Genomic DNA, 14,148 nt, shown 5'->3' with positions numbered 1-14,148 from the left:
TTTCATTCAGTGTAATATTCTACTGCAGGAAGGCTCAAATTACAGAGATCAAGGGCCATTTTAGAAATTGCTGAAGCCGGAGCCAGTGAATAAAATCAACAGGTAATAGTCATTTTTTAAGAAAGGTGCAGTAGGCTACAATCACGGCCATGTGAGACATTTTTACCACCTCATTCATCGAAAAACCTACAGTCAAAGTGAATTTAAATGTGTAAATCTGCCTTCATAAAATTATTACATGCTTCAAGTATGTTAACGTTCTACTTCAAGTGAATATACTGATAAGAAAACAAACTCACTATAATTCATCTATAAAGTCAAGAACGGTGCTTTCTCATACTAATTAGATTGTATTAAGAATTAGCCAGTTTATTTAAAACTGTTTAAATGATTTGCGCTGTCAAGCTTTTAACGTTTGGACGTAATTGCTATTTTTTTTCTGCTAGATTGAAAGCAGTTTGAATATGCCGCAAGTGCACCATTAGCACTAACTTCATGATTAATAAATAAATGTTATATTATGTCCTTTTACAAAGTCTTGATGTTGTTTTTGTGCTCTACTAGAACAGGTTTTCCTGCTTGAATGTTGATTATGTTCCTCATATTCTCCATTGTTGCAGCTCCTCTCTTCCCAGTCTGTCAGTAACGCTCTGTTTAGTTCCTGTCTCTATGAAGCCCCTCCTTCTGAAAAGCACAGTGTGCTCTGATTGGTCAGCTGGAACAGTGTGTTGTGATTGGTGTTTGGGAAATGTCCCGCCCCTTACCAGAACCGCCAGTTTCAACACACTACTAATTCAACCAGGCCCCGCCCCTTTATTCTGCATATTAATCATTTAACAGAGGAATATTGTGCCATGTTCGTTCCCGCACTGATATAGAGAATAACTCTAGCTGGAGGGACTTTGCAGGGCTTTTTCATGCTCAATTAATGCATTTACCAATTAAACATCTTTAAAAAGTTTTACACCCTGTCAACACTGCAAGCAAGCGACATGGCATAACAAAACTCACATCCAACATGTTTTGCAACATGTGCTACAATAATGAACACAGTGACACCAAAGGTATATAAGATACACTATATTGGCAAAAGTTTTGGGACGCCTGCCTTTACGTGCACATGAACTTTAATGACATGCCATTCTTAATCCGTAGGGTTTAATATGGAGTTGGCTGACCCTTTGCAGCTACAACAGCTTCAACTCTTCTGGGAAGGCTTTCCACAAGCTTTAGGAGTGTGTTTATGGGAATTTTTGATCATTCTTCTAGAAGAGCATTTGTGAGATCAGGCACTGATGTTGGCGAGAAGGCCTGGATTGCATTCTCTGCTTTAATTCATCCCAAAGGTGTTCTATCGGGTTGAGGTCAGGACTCTGTTCAGGCCAGTCAAGTTCCTCCACACCAAACTCGCATATCCATCTCTCTATGGACCTTGCTTTGTGCACTGGTGCGCAGTCATGCTGGAACAGGAAGGGGCCATCCCCAAATTGTTCCCACAAAGTTGGGAGCATGAAATTGTCCAAAATGTCTTGGTATGCTGAAGCATTAAGAGTTCCTTTCAGTGGAACTAAGGGTTCAAGCCCAACCCCTGAAAAACAACCCCACACCATAATCCCCCTCCACCAAACTTTACACTTGGCACAAAGTACCGTTCTCCTGGACACCGCCAAACCCAGACTCGTCCATCGGATTGCCAGACAGAGAAGTGTGATTTGTCACTTCAGAGAACACGTCTCCACTGCTCTAGAGTCCAGTGACGGTGTGCTTTACACCACTGCATCTGACACTTGAATTCACTGAGCTCCTGAGAGCGACCTATTCTTTCACAAATGTTTGTAGAAGCAGTCTGCATGCCTAGTTCTTGATTTTATACACATACAGTGATTTATACAGTGATTTGGAGGGGTGTCCCAATACTTTTGGCAATATAGTGTATATAAATATCTCATTGATAGGCCTCTGTGGAGCAGGGCAGAGCTCGGACTGGCTTCCTTGGCTTTAATGCCCACAGTATTGATCCTGCTGGCGAGGTCCACGGCCTATTGCTGGGAAACTGACTGCATGGCAGCGGCCAGTGTGTATATGCAGCGCATGTTTATGAGTACGAGAGTGAGTGTATCTGTGAGAGCATCTTGGCGTCGGGCGGCCGGAGAGCTCGGTGGTTTTGCGCTGCAGATGGGGGGGGTGCAGACAGAGCGGAACCAGGCCGATGCGTTTTTAATGGCACTGCTGCTCTCTGGAAACTGATGTACGAGGCTCCACGCTGTGAAACTCAAACCTCCAGCCAGTTCATTTTTGATTTCTAATCCAGCCAATTCTACGCTGTGCCTCTTTTTTGACCGGATGGCTGCACCTGACAAACCTCCAGGGGAAATGTTCCTATTTGCACAGATTTATCTGTACAGAGTGGACCATTGTTACAGCTTGGTGGATCATGTATCAGTTTTTCAGTATTTTTTTCAGATTATTATTCAGTGGGTTGTACTGGCAATGCTGTGCTCTGCTTTTCATGGGACTAGGAATATTCTTGCATACGATCATCTTTGATAAATTCTGTCGCTGTTGCAAGATATATAATCATGCACGGTGTAACAAGTTATCTCATGAGATGAGACAAGCGATTGAGTTCATGAGACAAGATTTTTACACTGTATTTTTTTTAGAAATCCTCAATGATGAAATACATAACTGCAGGTGCATTTTAAAAATATTTTAACTAATCATCTTGCCAATTCAGTTCTACTTTCTGAATATGAATTATCATATGCAGTGAAAGACAACAATACTCAAGCACTGTAAAAGGTTTTGCCACAAACTCAACTGTTTGGCTCCTGTATGATTTCATGAGTCTCTTCAGACTGTACATGATTTATGAGCTTCTACAGCTTTGGACCTCCTAACTGAACTCCTTTCCACAAATTGATCATAGAAATAAAACAGTATAAATAAAAATGAATAACACAGTTTTCACTTAGTCTTATTAAGTGCAAACAAAAAGTGCAACCATAATCACAGTACTCTCTAAATATTCAAAGTGCAAATAAATTTTTTTTTTTTTTTTTTTTTTAAATGATAGAGCTGAGTGATGGTTACAACTACCCAGCCCAGCGTAAGATCGCTTTCATACTGGGAGATATTTGCATGCATCAGGGAGCCGCTTTCAAAATGCGAGGTATTGAAATTGCACTCGCGGTTTACTTTCGCTTTCTATTTCGCGATCGCGTGTACTGAATAGGTGGTGCTGAGCGCATATTCTACAAGATAAGACATTTGTCAGGCGCTTTTAGGCTCTGTTGTGCAACGAATCCTCTGCCATGGTCTCGTCAGTCATCTCATCACATGATCAGTGAACTCCTGATTCCTGCTGCTCCACGTACGACTCTGCAGCTCGTGTTGGATAAGCAGGCAATAGTCATTTTTTTAATCCTTAAATGCATACCTCGGGTCTTTAGTGACCCGGGACGTCATTCACTACCCTCCTCCTCGTTCACTTTTTAAAGTTAGACATCAACCTTCTTGGTATTCCTCAATCAATTCATTATAAAGAATATAACAAGAAAAAAGTCATAAAATTATAAAAGAATGGCTATTTTTGTATTCATTTTTTGTAAAAATTGTATAGGGTCACTAAAGACCCGAGGTGTGTATGAGTGTACGTATATTTCACCTTTAATAATCCAGAATAATTCACCTTTATTCCACAAGGTGGCAATGTCTGATACACAATGCTGAAGTGACGACTCATTCAGACAGAAAACGAAATAATAAAACAAACATGAAATGGCTCAGCGATTTACTACAGAGCAAGTACTGAACGCAATCAAATATGACTGTAACTGTTACTGGATGGATCTGGTGAAGCTGTTAGCGATCGAAATATTGATTTTGAAGATGTTGAAAATTATATAGTTCTGAGAATATGTTTGAGATTGTGATTGGGCTCATATTCTTGACCTCAACCATAAAACTAGCCCATTATTTGCTGAATTTACTGGGAAATGAGCTCTGACGAGGACAGTGATGATGGCATAAAACATCTGCTCAAACCGAGCCCTTTCAAGCCCCAAAAGGTAACAAAATACGATTTATTTTATTCTTCAGTAATTGTTACTCTAATATCAGAGGAGTTTTATATTATCGCGACAGGTAGAGATCCTTCCGTGTTAGATATAGATCCGGGTCGATAAAGACCCGAATATGTAAGAATGATTGGCGAAACAGTCATGCATTTAAGGGTTAAAATATGTAGTCAAAGTGAATTTACACATGTAAATCTGCCTTCATAAAATCTGCCTTCACATGCTTCCATTATGCTAACTTACTACTTTATGTAAATATACTAATTATTCAATAAAACAAATTCACTATAATTTAGTCAAGAACGGTGCTCTCTCGTACTAATTAGAGAGAATAACTATTTGTATTGAATTAGCCAGTTTATTTAAAACTGTTTAAATGATTTTTGCTGTCAAGCTTTCAACGTTTGGACGTAATTGCTAATTTCTGCTAGATTGAACACAGTTTAAATATGCCACAAGTGCATATTTGCATGCATCAGGGAGCCGCTTTCAAAATGTAGGGTATTGAAATTGCATTTGAATGCGCGTTCGCGTTTAACTTTTGCTTTCGATAGCGCTGTACTCTGTGAATAGGGAGAGGCGCTCAGGATTTTGCGTCAAATCCTCCGCCATGGTCTCGTCAGTCATCTCGTCACATGATCAGTGAACTCCTGATTCCTGCTGCACAATGTACGACTCTGCTGCTCGTGTTAGATGAGCTGGATGGGATTGAAGCGACAGTTATCCAACTGAATTAATTGGGTGTTTATTTCTATAAAAAGGAAACGACAGTGGAGGTATAATGTAAACGTATTCTATCCTAATTTCAAATGTAATTTATTCCTGTGACCAAAGCTGAATGTTCAGCATCATTACTCCAGTCTTCAGTGTCACATGATCCTTCAGAAATCATTCCAATATGCTGATTTGCTGCTCAAGAAACATTTATGATTATTATCAATGTTGAAAACAGTTTAATATTTTTGGGGAAACCATTATACATTGTTTTAAGATTCATTTCTTTCATCAGCGGCTTCCTCTCTCTCTCAAAAAAATATATTATATTCATATATATATATATTATATAAAAACATAAAAAAAATATTAGCATAATTTTTTTCCCATTTCCAGCACTGCTCAGGGACAAAGCTGTCTACGTATGTCATCTATATGTATGTGTGCACATTTTTGCCCTATATCTAGGAGTCTCAGCCTTGCTTTCACTAATAGAATGTAACACATGCTTCGGCGGTTCTCAGTCTGCTGTCCTTCAAGCACAAACATACACATATGCACACAAACACATTGCAGTTTCCTTTTTTTTCTGAGGGATATCATGACCTCTCTGTGACCTTGGCATTCACAGCCCACAATGTGCGGCGCTGGAAGATGTGGAGAAGAGCAAAGCAAAATGGCACAGCTAAGATTAGCCTTGTATAGTTCTGACACAGAACATGGAAACTAAAGTGGAAATTTAAGTAGGGAGCTCTCGATTCTCATGTCAAGGGTATTTTAATCGGTAGTGGGTGGAACTTGGTGAAAAAATTATGAGATGTTCAGCTTCATTGAAAATGGTTTTGCTTGAAAATTGCATGTTAATGAGCAGCGATGGTCAATCAAAGCAACAAAATCTAAGCAAAATATCTGCTTGGTGTCTTTTTGGGCAGCTTACAGAATCCAATAACACCCTGAAGTGACTCTTCATGCCTGTTTAACAAACAAAACGGCCCTTTTGTGAGTTGGACGCCTTCCACTCATCAATAGATGAACATTTGTCACGATGCATTGCTTTGTGAATACCTTTGTTTAGTTGAAAAATGGTTAGTATTGACCTCCCCTGAGGGTGAAAGGAAAATTACTCTCAAATTGATTTTTAAAGAAAGCTGTACTTTATAGACGCCACTATTTGCATTTACGTTATTGTAATCTCTATGTCCCTGTAATTCAAATGTGAAATGTCACTTGTTGGTGTGTCGGTATCTTCAATGTCTTGAGGTAGCTTTAACAGCATTAATGGTGGAATACTTCAGAATATAGTCAGGCCTAATGTTAATTTAGTTATTCAAAAGTAAGAAGACATAGTCTCAGTGTTTGTCCTTAGCAAAAGGGCCATCAGTTTTCACACTTTTGTTTGAATAAAACAGGTCAACACATTTCAAGTTAAAGATTTATTGTGCACTTCAGTTAGATTCAAAATGAACAAAATGTGAGTTTTCACAAGTGTGCCAAAATCATTGAGCTTGTGCTGCACTGACTGACAGCTTCTGTGATTATAAAGGGAGTAATTCTGTGTAATTCATTCGCAAGAAAAGTTATTGTTTTTCATGAGATTTTGTGAGTACTTCATACTTTATCTTAACAAAATGTATTTTTTAACCTAGTCATTTTATAATGTTTTTTATTCAAAAGCGAAACTGAGTGAAAAACTATTATAGGAAATGGCCAATATGAGCCAATAAATGCTCCTCTGCCGCCATCTGAAGGTTATAATGGCAATTAAAGTGTTTTCTATCAAAAGTTGGATCTTGAAATATTCGATTTTACAAATAGGGACAATCTTAAAAGGGTGAACAAATAATGTTTGTTGGTCATCACATTAAAATTAACATTTGAAGTGCTGGAAAAATGCTAATTACAGACGCCACATTTCTCATTCAAACGTTCCCATTAGCTTATTGCAATCAATAAAACTGGTTTCTTGGTAAATTAGGCAAGTATGATAACTGCATTAAAATAAAAATACAACATTAAAAAGTCAACCATTGATGGTTTTGTGTCAGAATGACAGCTAACAGTTCACCGGAAATGCCCGAGCTGGTTTAAAAAAAAACAAAAAAAAAAAAACAGAAAGTAACCGTGCATATGGTCAATTTAATTAATTTAACAGAATGCAGATGCCATCAAACGGATTGTACAATCTACAAACCACCTGTATGTCACACTCACTAGCACTAGCCGAATTTATTGTCTGTTTTATATATTTTTATATATTTCTGTATTTCCCTCCCTCCTCTTATGTCTTCTAATGCATGCAACTTCTCTCATGCAACCAACAAATATTTCTTAAAAGGGACAAAAACAAAAATTGCATCTTTGTTATTTTCACCCTTATGTGATTCTGCATGACTTTCTTTATTCTGTAGAACACAAAAATAAGATTTTTTGAAAAATGTCAAAGTGGGTTTTTTTTTGCCCAAACAATGAAAGTTAACGGAACTCATTGTTTTGGACCCTAATGACTCATAATATGAACAAAAACTAAAATATCTTATTTTTGTGTTCCACACATTCAGAATGACATGAAGAGTAAATGACAGAATATTAATTTTTACCCCTTCAAGGAAAATAGAAAGTTTGAATATTAATGTTACTGCATACTGCACGTATGGCTTCAGAAGATTTAAAAAACAAAGCGTTTTTAGTCATATCTAATTATAGTCCATTTTCTAATGATGCCAAACCCTTTGTGTTCCATTCAAAATGAGCTGCTAATGTGCTGCAAACTCATTCTGATTTAGATTTGATTGAATATGATTCTCGACTGAGGACTCTATTAAACAACATGTGACTGAATGACAGGAACTTATGGAGGGATAATAGGAGAGTATATTTTCTTCAGCAAGACTTAATCACATCTTCCCAAACAGGGCTCAGGAAGTGTCTCTTCTGGGATCGCCAGGGAAGGAAATTAAAAAATGAAATTAATCTGACCTTCTGGAGGAGAGGAAGGGTTCCTCGAAGCGGTGTAAAATAATGATACCAATCTGCACCTTTTCCCACCAAGACCCCAAGAGAGGGACTACTGAGCGTGCTTCCCTCCCTAGAGCGCTCACACACACACACACACACACACACCTTCATAATATAGATCCCATCACCACTGCCACGATGCGCATCCCAAGACTGAGCAGAATACTCTAATTAAACTTTACTGATACAGACACCTCACAGCACAAATGCCAAGATATTTTGTTTCTTGTATGGTTTTATTTATAGCAATCATTGCTTTTGCCATAAATAAAATGCAGCAGATTCTTATTGATAGGCCAGTATTATGCTTATATAAATTATACAGGCCAATAAAATAAGTTACAATATATAAATGTACAAAATATATCTAAAACTGTTTATCATAATTTACTATACAATAAAATTGACATTAGCAATATATACTGTGTGTATTATATATATATATATATATATATATATATATATATATATATATATATATATATATATATATATATATATATATATATATATATATATATATATATATATATATATATATATATATATATATACATATATACATATATATATACATGACAATTACGATAAATAATATATAAATATTTATAATAATATATAAATATAAATTATTAGTATAATAAAAATAAATAATTAAAAACTTTTATATTATATTTTTTAAATGACTAAAACATGACAGAAATGTTAACTAAAAACTGAAACTAAAACCATTTTTAACAATTCACATTTCTTGAATTGAAATGAACATTAACTGAAATAAAGTAAAATATAAAAATCTGAAACTTTTACTGCAACTACATCAAGTTAAACTAAATGAAAATGAGAAATGTCTTGAAAGTACTAAAATAAGTACAACTTAAAATATATATATATATATATATATATATATATATATATATATATATATATATATATATATATATATATATATATATATATATATATTAAAACATGATTAAATATGAAAATTACTGAAAAAAAACAATGAAAATAGAAAATATAAAAATAAAAACTGATTCAAAATATAAATAAAAACTATAATAGCATCTCAATGATGCTTAAATAACACTGCTGTAAAAGTACCAGATGCTAAATGTTTTCTAAATCAATAGAATTCGATGTAAAATATTAACAGAAAACAAAACAATAACATATGAAATGATCAATAAACACATAACCACAGTTACAATTTAGTTTTTTTCTTCTAACACATTAAAGCGTCACGGCGTGGCATTAATAATCTGCTATCATTACAAATATGAACTTAATCGTCACAGCCTCCCAAAAAGCGTTTTTATTCCTGGCCACTTTGGCTTTGATAAATGAGCTTTGCTGGACTGCTATTAAACTCGCTGTCCAACTTTCAAGACGGTAGCCAATTTAAAACCTGTATAACAACCTCTGAGATCTGACCCATCAAGACACGTGTATGCAATAATTCATAATCTGTGCAATAACCTCCACGAATCAGACCTCTTCATGAATTAAAATGAGGCTGATGTTTTGGGCAATTCACCAAGACACTCGAATCACAAAAGGAAGAACTGATACAGTAATACTTGGCTAAGACACTCTTTTTGTTTCTGGGCTGCCCGATCTATTTTTATCATAACTGTAGATGGTTTTTGTCTCCCCTGAAGTGGAATATCTGATGTAGATCTTGGATACACACTGAACACTAATGAGAAGTAATTATGACAGAATGATTAGAGCTCAGCAGTTCTCATTAGTTCTCAAAGCCCATAAACAATTGTACAACTGTTTTGTGAGCCATCTGTTTGTGCTTGTTTTGGTATCTATGGGTGGGTTTAATCTTGTATTGATGATTTCATTTTGATTCGGGTTCTGGTACTGTCACAGTTGGCAAAATAACAAGTCTGATCTCAGTGAAAACACTCAGATACTGCAGATGTCCAACAGAAAGAAAAACATCATACACATTATCATACACCTAAAACACTTTAAAATAAACACATGTAAGTGGGTATGCAACGTGCCCTAATCCCATGAAGCAAACACTGTCCGGTTCACTGTAACTGATCAGGCCTTGTGGACCGTGATGGCATTCACGGGAGCCAGCATCTAATTATTTTCCCTGCATGGTCCAGTGAGCCCTAAAGGTTAATTATTGTCTGTCTACATGATACCCGACTGCCAGAGCACAATAAAAGCTGCAGATAGCAGCTAATGTCAGACTGTGTGAATCCAAGTGGCCTACAAGAGTTACCAGGATTCTGTGAGGACAGCTTCTTCTGAAGAGACGATGTGATCAATGAAATTCATTCTGCTATTGTCAGGGTAATGCACAACATGTAACAGATGCTCAACAGCTAGAACAGAGCTTTGTGTTTTCTTCTTCTTTCTGGCAACAGAACCAACACTGTGTCATAAACAGATGAGGCGATGTGATAAAAGGCATCTTTTGTGTGAGTGCAGTGTGCTTGCTGAGAGACTCCGCCCACACGCTCTTCTCATTGGCTGAGATTTCGGAATATTTGGTTGCGAGTTCTAAACATTTGCAGAGACTCCGCCCACAGGCTCTTCTGATTGGCTGTGAATTTAAATTAATTTGGTTGGAATGCTAAACATTTGCAGAGAGACTCCGCCCACACACTCATCTGATTGGCTGTGATTTTTGATTGATTTGGTTGCGAATGCTAAACATTTGCAGAGAGACTCCGCCCACATGCTCTTCTGATTGACTGTGAATTTAAATTAATTTGGTTGGAATGCTAAACATTTGAAGAGACTCCGCCCACATGCTCTTCTGATTGACTGTGATTTTATACTGATTTTGTCACGTCTCGTAGAGTGAACAGACAAATTGCCTGTCGCCGGAATCTAATCTCATGGCATTTGGTTGGACATTAAATATTATCCTAGCTTTGCTTTATCAGACAGCAGCTCCTTGTTTGTTCCCTAAAAATATTGTCCTTCTCTGGACCGTTGCGAACTCTGGATGATTTCGACACATCTGTGTGCTGTTCGTTCTCATGCACGTCATTGTTTAATTTAGTCTGTATATCAGAAGGAAGACAAAAAGCAGCAGTGACAGCTGGGACCTTTCCCAAATAATACCTCTCTTTCTTTCCTTTTCAATCGCTAACTCTCTCTTTCAAGGAATGCTGATCCAGTAAACACAGATCAAGAGTTCTGAATCCTGCTGAACTCCAGTGAGGATCGCTCACACACAGATGTGTGAGTCACAGACAGCTGTTTACAGCTCCTTCATACTTTAATCTTATTATTACACTCAAATTAGCAATAACATCTGACAACAATATTGTTCATATTCCATTATTTTTTTCAATTTATCCATTCATCATTCTATCATTGTTTATCCATCCATCCTTTATTCATCCATTGTTCTCTATCTATCTATCTATCTATCTATCTATCTATCTATCTATCTATCTATCTATCTATCTATCTATCTATCTATCTATCTATCTATCTATCTATCTATCTATCTATCATTGTTTATCCATCCATCCTTTATTCATCCATTGTTCTCTATCTATCTATCTATCTATCTATCTATCTATCTATCTATCTATCTATCTATCTATCTATCTATCTATCTATCTATCTATCTATCTATCTATCTATCTATCTATCTATCTATCTATCATTCTTTATCCATCCATCCTTTATTCATCCATTGTTCTCTATCTATCTATCTATCTATCTATCTATCTATCTATCTATCTATCTATCTATGTATCTATCTATCTATCTATCTATCTATCTATCTATCTATCTATCTATCTATCATTCTTTATCCATCCATACTTTATTCATCCATTGTTCTCTATCTATCTATCTATCTATCTATCTATCTATCTATCTATCTATCTATCTATCTATCTATCTATCTATCTATCTATCTATCTATCTATCTATCTATCTATCCATCAAACCATCCATCATTCTTTATCCATCCATCCATCCACCCATCCATCATTCTTTATCCATCCATCCTTTATTCATCCATTGTTCTCTATCTATCTATCTATCTATCTATCTATCTATCTATCTATCTATCTATCTATCTATCTATCTATCTATCTATCTATCTATCTATCTATCTATCTATCTATCTATCTATCTATCTATCCATCCACCCATCCATCATTCTTTATCCATCCATCCATCCACCCATCCATCATTCTTTATCCATCCATCCTTTATTCATCCATTGTTCTCTATCTATCTATCTATCTATCTATCTATCTATCTATCTATCTATCTATCTATCTATCTATCTATCTATCTATCTATCTATCTATCTATCTATCTATCTATCTATCTATCTATCTACCCATCCATCATTCTTTATCCATCCATCCGTTCATCCATCCATTGTTCTATCTATCTATCTATCTATCTATCTATCTATCTATCTATCTATCTATCTATCTATCTATCTATCTATCTATCTATCTATCTATCTATCTATCTATCTATCTATCTATCTATCTATCTATCCATCCATCCATCCATCCATCCATCCATCCATCCATCCATCGTTCTATCATTCTTTATCCACCCATCTGTTCATCCATCCATCGTTCTATCATTATCTATCCATCTTCCCTTATCTATCATCCATCCATCGTTCTATCATTTTTTATCCATTCATCCATCATTTATCCATCGTCCCTCATCCATCCATCCATCCATCCATCCATCCATCCTCCCTTATCCATCCATCCATCCATCCATCCATCCATCCATCTATCGTTCTTTATCCATCTATTGTTCTATTCATCCATCCATCCTGCTTAAATAAGTCGACAGATTTTGCTGATGTATTTCTTTGAATCGGTCTATCATTGTTTACCTATCTATCCATCATCCATCGTTCGTTATCCATCCATCCATCCATCCATCCATCCATCCATCCATCCATCCATCCATCCATCCATCCATCCATCCATCCATCCATCCATCCATCCATCCATCCATCCATCCATCCATCGATTGTTGTATTGTTCTTTATCCATCCATTGTTCTATCCATCCATCCATTATGCTTAAAAAGTCGTATGACAGATTTGGCTTATGCATTTCTTTGAATTGCAATTAATTCTACTTCTTTGCATTCAAATTCAATGTTTTTACTAAACCAAGTGAAAACAAGACCTCAGAAGACAAGACAGACAATTACAGCATTACTAAACACGCTTAACTACATATTTTAGGCAGTTACAGTAAAAAAAGGTTCATAAAAGGATAGAGTAATCCCTTAAATAAAACCTGCAAAGGCAGGGTTAAGGTGAAGTGTAATGAATTTAATTTAAATGCATCAGAAGTCTATGGAGATGTTCCCAAGCGTAGCTGTAGATGTTTGTACCTTGCGTGAGCAGCTGCAGGGTTCGGACTTCTTCTCTGACGCGGAGCTGGAGAACCTGCTGTAGGATGAACTGTCTCTGACTCTCCTGCATGATGCCCATTCGCTCCAACTTCCTGTCAGTGAGCCTCATCAGAGCTCGACCTGCACACACACACACGGACATGAACTCAGACCGGGCTTTACAAGGAAAAAAGCATTACATATTGCACATTTATGAATAATAAAATGGCATAACTCATTTAAATCATAACTGTAAATGTCCTTTATTATCCAGGCCCTTGTGTATAAACGGATTGAGTATTGTAATAACCTACATTACAAGAACCTAACAAGAATATATCGTAATTAGTGAAATGAAATAGACTGGAATTTTTTCCTCCAGCTAGAAATACGATCAAGGTCAGATGAAGTTCACTGCCATTTTTAATCATCGCTTCACAAATGCTCTCCTCATATCTGTGCTGATAAAACTCATAATAGTGCCTGTCAATGCCTGCCATTTGTGCACAATAAAGTTAAAGCCATTGTACTCTCACACTACGCCTTTAGGTACCAAAGCAGAAAGGCTACTAATGCATTTACACTGCGATGACAATTGTTAATTCGGTTGTTTTTCGTGAAAGAGAGCAAACGTGGCATCATTATCTGCGAGAAGGACGGTATTCAGATGGAGCATAGCACAATTTTCAGTGATTATGCTGCATTATGAGCGTGGATGCTCGGCTCCTGTCACTCGCTGCTGTAATGGTCATGTCTTTAAAGCGCAGCGTGTCTCCGGTGAGGGGGAAAGCTATGCATAACTGGGGAAAAAAAAACACTAAAAGCTGCCAAACAAACAATTTCGCTGACCCTTATCCACTGGACAACATTTCATGCGGCAATGCAAAAATGGCAAATTAAAAGGACAGAGGAACAAATGGGATAAATTATGTACTTCTATTCGTCTACAGCCTGTAAAAAGTCA

At 36.4% G+C, this 14,148-nt stretch overlaps 1 protein-coding gene across 3 annotated transcripts in view; it reads right to left on the bottom strand.

Annotated features, from left to right (window-relative positions):
• samd12 (sterile alpha motif domain containing 12) overlaps positions 1–14,148 on the bottom strand; it is a 117,741-nt gene that overhangs the window by 64,362 nt on the left and 39,231 nt on the right. For all 3 annotated transcript variants that reach the window (XM_067361440.1, XM_067361439.1, XM_067361437.1), the window contains one exon: positions 13,185–13,325. In XM_067361440.1, coding sequence (XP_067217541.1) covers positions 13,185–13,325 — 141 coding nt within the window. The remainder of the gene's footprint in view (positions 1–13,184; positions 13,326–14,148) is intronic.

The sequence above is a fragment of the Chanodichthys erythropterus genome, chromosome 15, assembly GCF_024489055.1.
Source record: "Chanodichthys erythropterus isolate Z2021 chromosome 15, ASM2448905v1, whole genome shotgun sequence".
Taxonomy (NCBI): domain Eukaryota; kingdom Metazoa; phylum Chordata; class Actinopteri; order Cypriniformes; family Xenocyprididae; genus Chanodichthys; species Chanodichthys erythropterus.
The sequence above is the reverse complement of the archived record's forward strand: the minus strand, read 5'-3'. Positions and strand labels throughout refer to the sequence as shown.